The sequence below is a fragment of the Cricetulus griseus genome, chromosome 7 (genome assembly GCF_003668045.3).
Source record: "Cricetulus griseus strain 17A/GY chromosome 7, alternate assembly CriGri-PICRH-1.0, whole genome shotgun sequence".
Taxonomy (NCBI): Eukaryota; Metazoa; Chordata; class Mammalia; order Rodentia; family Cricetidae; genus Cricetulus; species Cricetulus griseus.
The window spans coordinates 115,896,944-115,912,062 of record NC_048600.1 but is presented as its reverse complement, the minus strand read 5'-3'; the positions used below and the strand labels follow the sequence as shown (position 1 = coordinate 115,912,062).

Here is a 15,119-nt window from a genome sequence, read left to right as displayed (position 1 = left end):
TGGTCTACAAGAGCTAGTTCCAGGACAACCTCCAAAGACACAGAAACCCTGCCTCAAAACAACAACAACAACAACAAAGAACTGGGTAGTGGTGGCCCATGCCTATAATTGAAGCACTCCTAAGAAATTGGAAGTTCAAGAACAACTTGGGTCAGATTTATCTCAAAGATAAATAAACTCTGGCTTCACCCTGGGCAGAGGCAGGTGGATCTCTATGAACTCAAGGCCAGCCTGGTCTACATAGTGAGTTCCAGGACATCCTGGGCTCTGTCTCAAAAAAGAAATAAACTCCGTATGAAATTTTGGCTTTTTTTTTTTTTTTTTTTTTTTTTTTTTTTTGGTTTTTCGAGACAGGGTTTCTCTGTGTAGCTTTGGAGCCTATCCTGGCACTCACTCTGGAGACCAGGCTGGCCTCGAACTCACAGAGATCCGCCTGCCTCTGCCTCCCGAGTGCTGGGATTAAAGGTGTGTGCCACCACCTGGCCGAAAAACACTTTGAAGGGTATGAACTGATATTTACATCCTGCTTCCCTCCACAACACCTTAATTTTATACCTTCGTTTTTTATTCACTCTTCAAAAAACTTCAAGAACGAAGTTGCTTGAGGCACTAAAAAATACAGACCACAGGACGTGACGGCACACACCTTTAGTCCCAGCACCTGGGAGAGAAAGAGGCAAGAGGATCTCTATGAGTTCGAGGCCAGCCTGGTTTAGTCTGCAAAGGAGTTGTGGGGCGGGGAGACCGAGGCGGAGAGGAGAGTGTGAGGGGGGGAGAGAGAGACGAAAAAGAAATCAAAGAGCTACATCAACAGGTTCATTCCTCTACCTCTAAGCAGACTTGCCCTAGAACGTTGTGATTTCTTCTGTGTTCCTCCAGATTATTTCAAAAACTGTAGGCATGTGCCCTTCCTCTTCTCACGGCAATATTATTACTATTTCTTGGTTTATCTGCCCAGGCACGGTTTTTGAATGACAGGAGAGGGTGGTAGAGGTGAGGGCAAGGCGAGTTTCTCGCACATACTGAGCGTTGGGTTCTTGAGGGAAGACGTCTCAAAGTCAGATGAAATCAGGATGGGAGAATCCTGCGCTAGACAGAGTGGATAAAGGTGTGTGCAACTCCAATTCGACTCCCGTCTCTCCAAATAAACTAGAGTTGAGAGAAGTGGGCAGTGATGTTGGAGAAGAGGTCAGACTCGGAAGGTATCCTGGCCCTGGAGATTAGACATCCGCCTTCTGAGCAGCAGAACAAGGAAGCGGGACACACCGCTGGTCCCCAGGGTCATCTGTTCCCTGACCCGGAACAGCAGCGGGTTTCTTCGCTACGCCGGCAGCCCACGTGCTGGCAACAGCGGCCACGTGGGGCCCCGAGGAAACGCCTTCGCAAAGGTTTGTCCCCTCCGCTGTCCAGTAGAGAGGAAGGCCGGGGAAGAGCGCCGTAGGAAGCAGTACCTGCCACCAGCCCAACTGGCGCGTGCCAGGGGCTACGGTGGTGGGGCGGGGCGGGCGGGGCGGGGCTTGGTTTAGACCCCCGGTGGGTAGTACCGAGCCGGGGGCCGGAAAGGGTGGGCTCTAGAGGGCAAGCAGGTAGCGGCTTGTTGTTTGCCAGGGTCCCTCCTCTTGCTCCGTACAACAGATTCCAGCCTAGAGGGCCCCAGACTCACCATGGAGTCCATGCTGAGCGCGGGCATCGCCATGGCTGAAGCGCTGCAGAAGCGGCTCCCCGGGCTAGAGAATATGTGGCTCTGGGTCACCTTTCTAGGCGATCCCAAGAACCTCTATATGTTGTTCTTCCCCGCGGCCTACTACGCCTCTCGCCGACTGGGCATCTGCGTGCTCTGGATCACCTTCATTACTGAGTGGCTCAACCTCGTCTTCAAGTGGTGAGACGAGATGCCTTTGGGCATCCTGGTCCCCCTACCCCTTTGAGGCCCTGATCTCCCTCGAGTAGGTACCTCAAAGGCAATGCCACCCTTATCCCTTAGGCCCCAGTTTTCACCTTGAGTTTCTTTACGTCTTGGCCGCAAACCTCAAGCTTCACCCATCCTCGAACTGTCCCAGTCACAGAAATGACTTAAGGGGCGTGTTCAACTGCAAAGAAAGTCTCCGCCTGAAACCTAATGATTTTGAAACTACAAATTAAGTTGTAGTTGGAAGTCTACATTTTAGCAATTATTGCTACAAATGTAGGTAGCCGAAGGTCTTCTTGGCTGTTTCATTCATCGGTTCGTTTGCTTGGCATTACGCTAGTCACCAGTCGCTTTGTAAATTAAGGTGTGGTCCCTGGTTCGAGCTCAGAAGCATAGGCAATGCATGAAGACTTACTAGAAATACAGAATCTCAGGCTCCAGGCTAGATCTGCATTTTAACAAGGCCCCCTGGTTACAGAGTGCCCAGTGAAGTTTAAAAGGCACCAAACTTTAGTGACTAAAAGGAAGCCTTGCCCTGCCTGCAGGGAATACCTCTCTTTCTCCAGCAGTTGCTAGCATAGCGTTCTTACTCTACGAAGCCAGGCTCCCATACTACTGGGCCTCCTGCAGCCCTTGGGGTTTATCATCTGTGTCATCTTGTTTGGGTTTTTTTTGTTTGTTTGTCTGTCTTTGGATATGGAAGGGAGTTGCTGGACCTGCAGCTCTACCTCAACTGCTGTTTGCCCAGTCCCCAGCCTTGAAGTAGGAAGGGGGTTCATAAAGAGATAGCTAATGGGCTAGAATGACATACTGAAAAGCAGACTAGGAGTCCCCCTACGTCCTGCCATTTTCCACAAGGGCTTCATGCTTACTTGTAAACCTAAAAGCAGTTGTCAGATCATTTCCTTCTGGCCTAACGGCCACTATCCTGTGCTTTGTGCTTTCCCCTCCTTCAGTCTGTCTGAGTAACAAAGCCCCTAATTCCTCTTCTTCTCTTCCTCCTCCTCCTTCATTGAAACAAGATCTCACTATCTAAGCCAGAATGGTGGTCCTCTTGCCTCAGTCTCCCCGGTGCTGGGATGGCAGGCATACACTAGTATGCCTGACCCTGTATTCATTTTATAGCTTTGTGTTCAACATTTGATGTATGTGAGGCTCAGTTTTTGGTGGGAAAAGACAAGTCTCTTCTGAAACCCCCCCCCCACACACACTTTGCTTCCTGCTCCTTCATCTTTTCTCTTTCTGGCCACAGCAGCCTCATCTAGATCGAGCTCTCCAGACGCCAAACAAGCATCTGCTAAGCCAAGGGAGTTGGACTTTTTTTGGGGGGGGGGTGTCTTCCTTAGTCTTTCTCAGACTGCTCTGTACATTCCCAGCTCCCAATTTCACACTCAAGATGCTCACCTATATAATTCAGGGGTGGGTAACTCAGGCTGGAACCAGGAGCCTGAGGGGGGGAACAGGGATGGGAAATGAGATCAGGAAAGCCAGGTCCCAAGAAGAGCTGGCCATGCAGTGAGTGGGAGGGATAAGAATGGCTCATGTGTCTCAAGAGAATATGTACACCCCCCCACACACAGTCTCTCTCTACAACCTCTGGCCTCCATATCACTTTAAAAGGAAAATGTGTGCTTCTCTATGCTCCAAATTAGAAAGTCATGGTAAGATAAACAGCTAGAATCAGAGTGTCCTTCTGAGTGCACCCAGCAGGTCCTCCAGATTCCTACTGTCCCCTCGATCCCTCCAGCACTGTGTGTGTGTGTGTCATATGGCCTTGTATCTTGTGTCTTCCAGGTTTCTGTTTGGAGACAGGCCCTTTTGGTGGGTGCATGAGTCTGGGTACTCCAGCCAGACTCCAGTCCAGGTTCACCAGTTCCCCTCTTCTTGTGAGACTGGCCCAGGTGGGAAAAGCTCCAACTTCCTCCCATTCCTGGTGTGGTTAAGGTTCAGATAAAAATTTCCATATACTTCAGCTAGGGTGGTCCAAACAGGGCCAGCCTCTTAGTTACTGGTCTGGAAAACAAGCCCTGGGGAAGACCAGGTTGAGTGACAAGCCTCAGCTGGCTAGTCACCTCATAGATAGTAAAGCCAGGCACATGGCAAGGCAGAAGCCTGAGAACGGTGACCTTGAGAGAAAGGTCTCAGAGGGAGTGATCGGCTGGTATTGGGAAAGCTGTACCAGGGGCACCTGGGTTTTATTGTTTCACCATGAACTTCTGGCTCTCCCGGCAGGCAGCCCTTCTGGCCATTGCATGATCACGGGAGCAGCTCTCTGGCCTATAATGACAGCCATTTCTTCTCAGGTGGCATCTCGGTCCCGAAGGTATGACCATGGTATTTATTGTCCACCAGTAGCAGTATTCTGAACCCCAAAGTCTCCACAGCATATTAGTTTGGGAACTAGAGTTGTTGTGACCTGGGGGTGTTGGTTCAGACTCTGAAGTATTTGGATGCTGAAGAAAGCAAAGCCACGTTCATCCCTTGAGCCATTTGTCTCTCTTCTTTCTAGCCCCTGGGTAAGGGTGATTCCTAGCCTGGCTTATTGCACCTTCTTATTGGCAGTCGGCCTATCTCGGGTCTTCCTCTTAGCACATTTCCCTCACCAGGTGTTGGCAGGCCTTATAACTGGTGAGCAACTGGGGTAACAGGGTGGGCCAAGAGGGTGTCTTTGGCAGTGGGAGGACCAGTCTAGAAACTTCCCAGCATTCCCAGCTTTTGTAGAGCCAACCTCAAGGTCCCCGCCTTTGTCATAGTTTGTTTTCCCGCCTGGATGAAAGGGGTAGATCATTTCCTCAAACATCTAGTAACAGTTTTACATCCCTCTAGGTGCTGTGCTTGGCTGGCTTATGGCTCCACATGTGCCCATGGAACGGGAACTTAGCTTCTATGGGTTGACTGCTCTGGCCCTTATGCTGGGTGCCAGCCTCATGTATTGGACTCTTTTTACACTGGGCCTGGATCTTTCCTGGTAAGTCCTGCTTTGGCGTCTGGGCAGCTGGACCTTGTATCTAGATGGTAGGTCTCTGATTCACTGTAGCTATAAAAGGGCACATGAACTGTTCCTAGACAGATGTGGAGTCAATACATGGGAGCAGGTCCCCAAGGGAAGACAGCCAGGAGCCAGTGGCTGTCTGGATTCCAGTCTCTCCTGGTTAAGACTCTGCTTCCTCACAGGTCCATCAGCCTGGCTTCCAAGTGGTGTGAGCGGCCCGAGTGGGTGCATTTGGACAGTCGACCCTTTGCCTCACTGAGCCGTGTCTCGGGAACTGCCCTGGGTCTTGGCATTGCTTTACACTCTCCCTGTTATGGCCAGATACGGCGGGCATACCTGGGAAACGGCCAGAAGATAGCTTGCTTTTTGCTGGCCATTGGGCTGCTGGTCATCTTGGAATGGCTGGGCCACCCACCTCAGATCAGCCTCTTCTACATCTTCAACTTCCTCAAATACACCCTCTGGCCCTGCCTGGTCTTGGCCCTTGTGCCCTGGCTGGTGCACACATTCAGTGTCCAGGAAGCACCACCCATTCACTCCTCTTGATGTCTCTTGCCTCCCTTGCCGCTCTCTTGCCCAAAGACAACACTCCTTGACCACCACACTCTAAAAGGCAGTCCTTTTCCTGGGCTCCAAAATTGGCCCGGCTCACAGGGAACTTCATTTCCTATCTCATGTTCTGTAATTTTAGCCCCTTTTTTAAAAGGACCTGTTTCCCAAGGAGGCTGTTTCCTGCCTTCCCCCAGGGTCCCCACAAAGCAAAAGCAGAAGCAACCAGCAGGTGTGGTGGGGATGGAGTGCTGGGTTCCTGACATTGACAAGCAGCTCAGGAAAGTCTCAATAAAGCTCTTGAAACTTGTGGATTCCTTTCTTGCCTATGCTCACATCTCCGTTGACTTTGCCTGCATGAACTGCATGTGCACCAATGGAGCCTCCGGCCCCTACAAAGACAAAGTAAACAGGGGCTGAAAAGTCAGCTGAGTCCTCACCCCTCCTCCCTGACAAGGCCGTAGCAGAGATCTCTTGAGATATGATGGCAACAATCCAGTGGACACTCCCCCAGGAGAACAGGAATCTCCCACCCTAGCCCCCCCCCCCCGCACCACACACACACACACACACACACACACACACACACTGCCTCAGACAGAATTCTAGTCCAAGGCTGAAGAAAAGGCAGCATTTTGGTTAGGAAAGAAATGAGCACTTTTACTCCATGTGGGAACCCAGAGAACAGACATTATTCCCAGTATTTACACAAGGACACACAGTGTGGCATGATACAAAATACTTAACTAAAATCCATGTCCAGGGGGACAGAGCAGGAGTGGGTTTACATGAGAATAAGACCAGCCCATGGTGAAAGTGAGGCCTGGAGCCCTGGGCTCAGTGCAAGGATGATCAGCACACAGACACACTAATAACTAATAACTCCGTAGCTCCCTCAACCCTGCTCAGGCCCCCATCAGGATAGTATGTAAACAAATTGCTGGGCTCTTGGGATGGAAGGAGAGAATGTGGTATAGGAGTTGGCCCCCTAGGTGCCACGTCCCATCTTTGGTTTCCTACAGGGTAGACCACGCTCACTGGAAGCCTGTGGGCTGCAACCTCTGAACACAGGTTACTGGAAAAGAAGATGTACAGCCCCTAACCCCCTCATGCTGAGAGCCCTGCCCTGGGCTTCTGGGCAGAGGATTCTGGCCTTGTCTATTCTAGAGCCACCTCTTTGACCATACCCAGGCTTCAAAGCAAAAACAATCCAGAAGGAAACTGAGTCTTGATCCTTTCACTTGCAGCAGGCTGATGGCTGAAGGAAATCTGGTCCAGAACATCAAAGGGGCTTGCTTGCAAGAACTTGAAGACCCCACGTAGTCTAGCTTCTCCTCTCCCTATGCTGGGCCAGCACAAGGCAGGAAGGTCAACAGAATAAAGTAGAGAACCTGCTCGTGTATGCAGGTCCTCCTGCCCGCCCCAACCCAGCTGCGGGTCACCCTGTAACCCTCCGGGGTCCTGGGAGTGTGAAACAAGAAATCTGGCCACAAATCTAAGGCCCACATCTTGGGCACAAGTCTGCAGTGCTGCATGAATCCAGAGAGGAGGGGGTTTGCAGAATGCTGAGGACAGAGAGGAAGGGGGAGTTAAGGGTAGAAGCCTAACCTCCTCCACTCTTCGTCTTAAGTAGTAGTGAATCTTCCTGAGGAGGTGGGTGTTGGGGGGGGGGGTGTGGAGGTGAAGTTATTAAGGCATTTCCCAAAAGCCAGCCCAAGCCAAGGCACCAACTTACTGTTCCCATCACAAGTAGCTCCAGAATTGGAGGTTCTGCCCAGAGTACTGTCCAACGTAGAAAAGAGTACAGAGACTTGGGCATGAGATAACAACGCTATCTCAGAGAAGTGAATGCTACACCCAACCCTCACAGCAGGAATGGACTCCTAAAGCTGGGGCATGGACCATGTGTTGGTGGTAGGAGGGCTGAAGCAGCTTGGAAGAGCAAGTCTGAGAGACCCACACAGCACACGGTGTTGAATGTGTGACTTTTTGTTTTTAATAGAAAAAATAAACAAAATCGCAATGATGAAGCCCAGAGGAATGGGGGCCAGGGTGTCACAGGGTAGGCTCCTGCTCCATGGGCTCCTCTGCTGGCCTGTGGGGACAAGCACAGGGAGGGGACTCAGTAGAGAGCATTCACTACCTTACCCAGGGCAGGGAGATGGGAGGTGAGATGCTTACCTGGGGCTGTGCTCTTGAGTGGCAACAGCCTGGGCCTGCTCAGCGCCCACAGAGAGCAGGGCCATGGCGCTCACAGTCTCGGCCTCCTCAGTCTCACCTGCCTGAGCCTCCTGCAGAGAGCAGCCCAGACCAGTGGCAAACCTCTGCACACAGCTCCAGTGTTTGCCTGTGCAAAAGGGACAGACAGGTTCAGGGAGAACAGACTGGTCTAGACATACCTGCTAGCCCTGGTACCCCACTCCCCATGTGCCCCGCCTGCCTGGCAGGTTGAGGTATGAGCCCCTCTGCCTGTCCCCACGCACTCTGGATCTCGATGACTTTCTCTAGTGTGGCAACTGCATTGATGCTGGGTTTTTGCTGCAAAACTGCTTCATCCAAGGGCTGTAGCTGCAGAGAAAAGAAGAGCAGGCTTAGAGTGGGGTTAGGGGCAATTGCCTAGCTCTCCAACTATCCCCATTCAGCCCAGACAGTCCTGTACTGGCAAGCACAGGCTTTTGGGAGGAACCCTAATCAGCCTTCCTTGGCCAACTATTTCTCAGACCTAGGCAAACCTCAAGGAGCCCGTGAGGTGGATATCCCACCTGTTGTTCCACGTCTGTGTGGCCCACTCACCTCTACACTGAGCAGAGCCGAGACACAGGCCTCAGAGGCATCACAGATGGCGGTCAAGTCATGGCCTCCCTCCAGGGCCAGCACCACCCGGCCCCCTGCCAGTGTCATGAGCTGCCTGGTCAAGTGGCCAAAACCTTTGTATGGGAGTAAAGAGCAAAGGATAAGTGATAAATCGGATCAAAGAGAAGAAGGAGAAAAAAGGTAGGACAGCAGACTTCAGCCCCAGTGCATCTACAATGAGATGAAATGTCAGTGAACTTAACGGAGACAGGCTAAGATGAGTTGTGTTTCTGGTAGGTCAAGGCCAGTGAGCTCCAGTGGAAGATACTTTGTTTGCTACTCCACTTCTACCTGCTGGGCCCATGGCGGGGTTGGCAGATGAGTGGGTAGAGCTACTAAAGTCTTAGACTTACTCCCTGCAGTGTCAACTTATTCCCTGTCCCATGTGCCTCAGTGTTCCACACCCTCCCAGACCCCTAGTAGGCTCACATCTGGCGGTGACAGAATAGCCACCCAGTGGAGACAGATGTCCTTCGACAGCATCAAACCCAGCGGAGACTAGGACGACGTCAGGTGAGAACTCGTGGGCAATGGGCATCACCACTGTCCTGTAAAGGGATGGCCCAAGCTAATGCCAGCAGAGGCCAGGCTGAGCCTTGCCATGCTCTGTTCTCCATTGAGGCCATACCCCTCCGCCACCCCAACTGAGTGCCTGCTGCCCTTGCCAGCTCAGGGTCCCACACCTCCTTTGGCTCTTCTCAGTCCCCACCTGAAGGCTGTTAGGTATTCCACGTCTCCGATGGGGGGATCCACACCTCCTGTCCATGCCACATTAACATTGTACCCCATGCCTGGCCCTCCGCCAACCTGGCATAAGGTAGGAGAGGTCACTATCACTGCCCTGGATCCCAAACACTGCTCCCTACCCCACCCCCCCCCACACCCCACCTCTGTTTTCCCTGACTAGCAGTCAGATCTGTGTGGTCCTCCCACTAGGAGCCCAAGAATGCCACAGGGGCCATCACTATGAATGGACTTCTGTGGCTTCCTGCCAGATCCTAGCATGCTACCTCCCAAAAGGGCTCACATGAAGGCCCAGGGGTTGTACCTCTTCAGGGGCCCCAGAGCCTGGAAAGAAGTTCCCATTGTCATAGCGATGCAGGGAGATGTAGAGCACAGAGGGGTCATCGTAGAATGCTTGCTGGGTGCCATTGCCATGGTGAATGTCCTAATGGGGGTAAGTGCAGGGTGCTTTGGGCACCAGTCTAAGCTCTAATCCAAAGGCTCACATGCCACCTGTTCCCCACCCACCCTCCCATTAGCTCTCAAGATGAGCCCACCAGTGGCTCCAGGACTGCGACCCTGAGTCCAGGCTCTAGAGCCATGGGATGAATATGGTTTATCTCCCTGCAGAACCCATTTCACTGACGTGCAAGGGAAAGTCAGGCTGGCAAGGAATTTAACACAGGCAAATAGATTCTGAAGAAGGATCCCAGGATCCTTCTTCAGAAGGATCAACATTTCCATGAATTTGTTTTCTTTTGAGGCAGGTAGTCTCACTAGGTAGTCCAGGCTAGTCTTGAACTCTCAATCCTCCTGCCTCAGTCTCCTAAGTGCTGGGATTATAGTTGTGCACCATACCTGAATACATGATTTTAGATCAAAATTGGATTTCAAAAATTCTATCCTTGCTGATCAACTGCCCAGTGATTCCTCAAGCACAGTGAGCCGTTTGTGCCCTTTCCCCACCATGACAGCAGGAGGCTGAGGAACGCCCACAGCCTCAGGAACAGAGGTGTGGCATCCTTGCTAAGTAACCCAACAGTGTCCTCCTCACTTAAAGAAGTGGAGGGCTACTTTGCACTGCCAGAGGTGGCTATGAGCAGCACAGGGTCAGCTTTCTGGCATTCAGCAGCCCCTAGGGTAAGGGCAAAGGGGGAAAGGGGTCTGACAGTGTAGTAGCACCACCCCTGTCCTTGCTGCTCAGAGTAGGTCATCATCGGGATGTTGGATGCTGCTAGGGGAAGATAAGGTAAATGAGGCTAAGAACATACTGGGGTCCCCCAGGGAGGACCCACCCTACTGGAATGAGAGCACTGGCCTGATGATGAAGCAAGAAGGATACAAACTTGTCAACATGTGAAGCCAACCAGTGAGCCCTAAGTGCCTGCCGCCCAGAGGTGGAGTGAGCCGCCTGGAGGCGCTTCTGAAGGCCTTCCCTGGCACCGCCCTGCCCATCCCTGCCCAGGCACCCAGCCTGCTGCCTACCCAGTCCACGATGAGGACCTTGCCCACGTTCAACTTCTGCTGCAGGAGCTTAGCTGTGATGGCTACGGAGTTGAAGAAGCAGAATCCCCTGAGGGGTGTGGGGAGGAAGAGAGGGCAAGGAGGTCAGCTTGAATGATGTGAGGTTTGCTTCCAGTGAAAGAGAGGAAAAGCTGATGGCAGAGGGCCAGGGTCAGGGCAGAGTGGTACTCACATGGCTGTGGACTCCTCAGCATGATGTCCTGGGGGCCGGATGATGGCAAATCCATTCTGAAGTACAAGCAGAAGGGCAACTGTCAGGAAAGTCATGCAGCCAGGGGCAGGGTAGATACAGGAGAGAAGCACAAGCCAGGCAGGGATGGGAACACAGAAATGCACTTTTATGACTGTCAACTACAGGCCCCCAGGAAACAGTTGTCTCTCAGGCTTTAGTGCCTACTTGGTTCCCCATGGCCCTCAAACCATGGCTGTCCCTCAAGCTTCTCCCCATCCTAGCACTAAGACTTTAAAGTTGCAAAGGACAATGTCTTGATGAAGGGAAGTCAGTGCTTCCCCTGAGCACCTGCTCCTGAAGACACAGGACCCAGGCAAGGGGCATGGAGGCCACAAGTATATCCTTACCTTGAGCTCCCCTGCAGCCACCTTGAAGGCCAGCTCTACCAGGCAGCCCACTGCCATTCGCACAGCACTGGAGGAGTGCATCTCATTCCATACAGTATCACTGTCCACCTGCGGGGGCAGGAGATCGGGCTTCAGTGTGCCCTCTGCAGGGGGAGGGGAGGAACGGGAGTGGGCACCAGAGAGCAGGCCAGCAGCCATGGGGGCAGGGAGGAAGGAGCCAAGCCGGGGGAGCCACTTGCCCACTCCAATCACACATATTCAACTCACCCCAATGCCCCCACAAGGCAGCATGGCATACATCTTCTGGCTGATGGGCCCTGAAGGAAAGAGGGACAGAGATGCTCTAAAAGGTGTCCCAGTTGCCAGTTGGCATGGGCTATGCAGTCCATGCCAGCTGAGAGCCTCTATCCTCTGTTCTGGGGAGATGACCTATCTCTGGAGGCAAACAGTAGGGACATGACAGGTTGGGAAGAAACACAGACCACTACCACCAAGTCCACCTTTATGCCTGATGCCCAGTATATTCAATCTGCGTCTAGGCAAAAGACACCCTCTTGGGGTGTGACCCCACTAGGACTGCTGTCTACTCTGGCTTGGTGGTCTTCATGACAGCCCCATCACACTCAGACTGAGGACACACATGGGAACATGCCCTGCAGCTCACCAAGCAGCTTCTTGCTGTCCAGCTTCTGCCGGTTGAGGGGGCTGGTCCCATAGAGCAAGGTGTGGTACTCAGAGTGCACTGTCTGGATTTCATCCAGTGTGGCTTTACGACCCCGGATCCGCTGCCAGGGGAGGTCAAGAGAGGCCAGAGAGCGTTGACAAGGCTCGACTTGCTTGACAACTACAGCCCAATGCTCACAGAGCCAACCTCCAGGAGAGCCAAAGGATGTGGAGTAACTATGCCTTGGCCCTTGAGAGACCCCACTCCAGGACTCTTTCCCAGGTTATCTGGGGACCCTGAGGGAAGCAGACCACAAGGGATGGAACTGGGAAAGTCTCAGGACTGACTGGAGGGCTGGGGCATGGGAGAGGCTTTGCTGGAAGGGCAGTGAAGGCACCACTCAGATGGAATTCCCAGCTGAAGGTAGGGGCTCCCTCACCTCACACTTGCTGAGCAGGCCAGTTTCCTGCAGCCGGGACCAGATGCTCTGGATGCGGCCGGCGTGCTCTGGGTGTACATGTGTGTTCCCGCACATGCACTGGTGCTTCAGCATGAACGTGTCATAGACCACACCTGGGCCACAGACCCTTGTGTCAGCCACAACTGTTCTGAACCCTACTGCACATCCTGTCCTAGTAACTATCTCTGACTATCCACCAACACTCACCTACATACCCTCTCTCCTCTTCAAACCCAGCCTGGCTGCTGCTGGTCCCAATCTCTGTCCTCTGCATCCCCTATACCGTCCCCATGGGACCTTCCTCCTTTTCCCCATCATGTCTGCCCATGCTCTGTTCCCCACTGGTGAGACAGTCAGTAAGTCTGTGCCATGTCAGAACCGAGCATGTGGCAGCCTTATGGGCAAAGGCCTTCTGGGTTCTACTGAGGCCTCACTGCCAACCCCACAGGGAGGAAGGAGACCAGGAGGCTAGAAGGGCAAGAACTAAAAGAAGCAGTGGACTCTCCACCCAAGGCTCTAGGACTTGTGGGATGATGGTGCAAAAGCAGGTGCCCTAGGTGGAGGGTGGGGGCACAGAGAAGACAACGCTGCCCCCGGGAGTAGGAGCAAAGCTGCCTACCCTCTTGCTTGGAGAGAAGCTGCTGCTGCTCCCATGAATAGCTGTGATGCACACGGAGATATGAGGACTCCTTTCCCCTCCATGCAGTGTGTACGCAGGTCCATGGATGCTATACATCCAAGCCCCTGGTGCATGGTGAAAGGATGGAACGGGAAGTGGTGGGGCTTACCTGTGGTGAAGAGGTGCTTAGTGGGCTGGTCTGGGGGGCTCTTCATGCTCCCAGGAGCAGCAGGTGAGGACTGGGTGCGGCCCAGGGCCTGATGAGGCACAGTGGCCAGGCTGAGGGGTGCCTGGTACACCTGCAGGGGCTGTAGCTGCTGGGCATCTGTGAACAACTGGAAAGGAGTAGAAAGAAGCCTGTGTAAGGCACAGCCTGGATGGGACTGGGTACAGGGTCCTTTCAGCCTGCAGAGGGCCCCCAAGTCTCCTCCTTCCCCCACCTCCTCCCACTTGCTCCCTCCAGGGACAGGAGACACTGCAGCCTTGCCATCTCCTGCAAGATGGAGAAGATGGGGGATGTGATGAGTCACTCCAAATAGTAGCATTGAGGTAAGAGGCTGAGAGGGACGGGGGTGGGTGGGGGCGGGATGAGTCAGGCCTAAGGGCTTGGGGCTGTGTCCGCAATGAATGGAGCGCGCTAGGCTCAAGGCACACTGTAGTAACAGTGGGGGCGTGTGTGTACACAAGCTCGCATGCACGCAGAGACCAACGCACAACCAGCCGACACAGGCACGAACGCAGAGCCATGTGTATGCACACACGCACAAGCACACTGCAGTTAAGAGACAAGGGCAGCCACAAAGGGAGACTGGCAGGCAGGTACAGCTCAGGGACCATACAGGAGCCCCCTCCCACTCCCTCCTGGTCTCTCCTCCCCTTCCTATTCTTTAGAAAGCTGCTCAAGGCCTGGCAACTGCACCACTGGAGACTGAAGGACAGTCGGTAGAGACCAAGTGCATGGGAGGTACCTTTTTATAACCAGCACTGGACTCCTCTAAGTCAGGGCCCTCGTCGGGACCACTCTCGCCTTCCTCATCCTTGACCTGAATGCAGTCTTCGTCTTCCTCCTCTTCATCCTCCTCTTCTTCTAGGTCTTCCTGGGTGCTCTCGCTCTCTGTGGAGCCTTCCCGTGGCATGGTCAGGGCCCCCTCCCCCAGCAAAGCCTCCTGCTGCTCTGTCAGCTCCTCCTCTGTCTCCTCGGGGTGGGTGGTGGGCTGCCTTGGCAGTTCCCCAGTCTTGGTGAGGATCTAGGAGAAGGAAGCATATTGTCTGGGGGTGGGTGCAGCCCAAGCCGGTCTACTGCCCTTCTCGCCCTCTCCCAGCCAGGCAGGCACCGGTCCACACAACGGATTCTATGTGAATTGGAAAACGCAAAGGTGGCTCCTCCAAGCACTCTGCTCACCGGGTTCAGCCCCCCTGTGTCTTGCCAGCCTGGGTCACTCCTGGGTAGCCCAGGACATTGCCTGTCTGAATGTACCTTGCCCAGCTGCATCTGCTGCTGCTTCTGCTTCTCTAGGAACTGCTGGTGCTGCTGCTGCATGACCAGCTGCTGCAGGGCCTGGGGACTCTGCGGCAGTGGAGAGGACTGAGTGCGGCTCAGAGGTCGGTGCCTCGGGAGCTTGCCCACTGTCCTCATGCTGGTGGCCACACGTTCACCCGTCACCAATGGGGACTGCCCGTGGAGTGGCACTATGAAGGTGGAGAAGGGGAATAAGTACTATTGGGAGGGGGCACCCTGTCCCCGAGGCTGAGCCCCATTCTTTCTCATCCCTATACTTCAACAGTGAGCTCGGTGCCACTGGCACCAGCAAGCCTTCCTAGGGTCTCTTTTCTATCCCTTTGATTTGCCTGAGTATACACAAGTAGTCCCGGGCCCACTACACATAGGAACAATGACTAGCTCTCTCCAACTGCAACAAGATCTCCCTGCCAGGCTGAGAAGTTCTGGGCCAAGGCCACGTGTATTTCTAGCAGATCCCCTAAGAATGTTGGCAGGTTCTAAGGGCTGACTGTCTAATACTGTCCAATGTCATTGCTGTGGGCAATGAGTGAGCCCTTGAAACATGGCCTAAATTGACATTAGCTACCAGTATGAAACATACATTGGATTCCAAGGCTCACACGAAACAAAAACTGAAATGATAATAATATTCTAGATAGAAGCTAAATATATAAGCCGGGCAACAGTAGCACATGCCTTTAATCCCAGCACTTGGGAGGCAGAAGTCTCTATGACTTCGAGGACAA

At 53.3% G+C, this 15,119-nt stretch overlaps 2 protein-coding genes across 2 annotated transcripts in view; one reads left to right on the top strand and one right to left on the bottom strand.

The window, feature by feature from the left end:
* The first annotated feature begins 1,523 nt into the window (after window positions 1-1,523).
* On the top strand, window positions 1,524-5,764 carry G6pc3 (glucose-6-phosphatase catalytic subunit 3). The gene is made up of 6 exons (XM_027427948.2): window positions 1,524-1,882; window positions 3,704-3,810; window positions 4,142-4,232; window positions 4,419-4,537; window positions 4,736-4,877; window positions 5,084-5,764. Exons 1-6 carry the CDS (start codon window positions 1,665-1,667, stop codon window positions 5,445-5,447), a joined length of 1,041 nt encoding a protein of 346 aa, XP_027283749.1. The 5' UTR covers window positions 1,524-1,664; the 3' UTR covers window positions 5,448-5,764.
* A 1,741-nt stretch (window positions 5,765-7,505) lies between these two features.
* The window catches only part of Hdac5 (histone deacetylase 5), a 29,691-nt gene continuing 22,077 nt past the window's right edge, over window positions 7,506-15,119 (bottom strand). Inside the window, 16 exon segments of the mRNA NM_001246781.1 lie at window positions 7,506-7,545; window positions 7,632-7,797; window positions 7,934-8,018; window positions 8,244-8,377; window positions 8,733-8,851; window positions 9,013-9,110; window positions 9,352-9,471; window positions 10,512-10,599; window positions 10,723-10,778; window positions 11,130-11,237; window positions 11,397-11,446; window positions 11,794-11,914; window positions 12,233-12,366; window positions 13,042-13,207; window positions 13,841-14,119; window positions 14,350-14,561. Of these exon segments, the coding sequence (NP_001233710.1) occupies window positions 7,506-7,545; window positions 7,632-7,797; window positions 7,934-8,018; window positions 8,244-8,377; window positions 8,733-8,851; window positions 9,013-9,110; window positions 9,352-9,471; window positions 10,512-10,599; window positions 10,723-10,778; window positions 11,130-11,237; window positions 11,397-11,446; window positions 11,794-11,914; window positions 12,233-12,366; window positions 13,042-13,207; window positions 13,841-14,119; window positions 14,350-14,561 (1,976 nt within the window).

Bases quoted from the DNA above. Each gene is read 5' to 3' on its own strand.
- G6pc3 (XM_027427948.2), top strand. From the start codon at position 1,665: ATGGAGTCCATGCTGAGCGCGGGCATCGCCATGGCTGAAGCGCTGCAG. The intron at 4,233-4,418 runs GTATGACCATGG...TCTTCTTTCTAG, and splicing joins GTGGCATCTCGGTCCCGAAG to CCCCTGGGTAAGGGTGATTC. The intron at 4,538-4,735 runs GTGAGCAACTGG...ACATCCCTCTAG, and splicing joins GTTGGCAGGCCTTATAACTG to GTGCTGTGCTTGGCTGGCTT.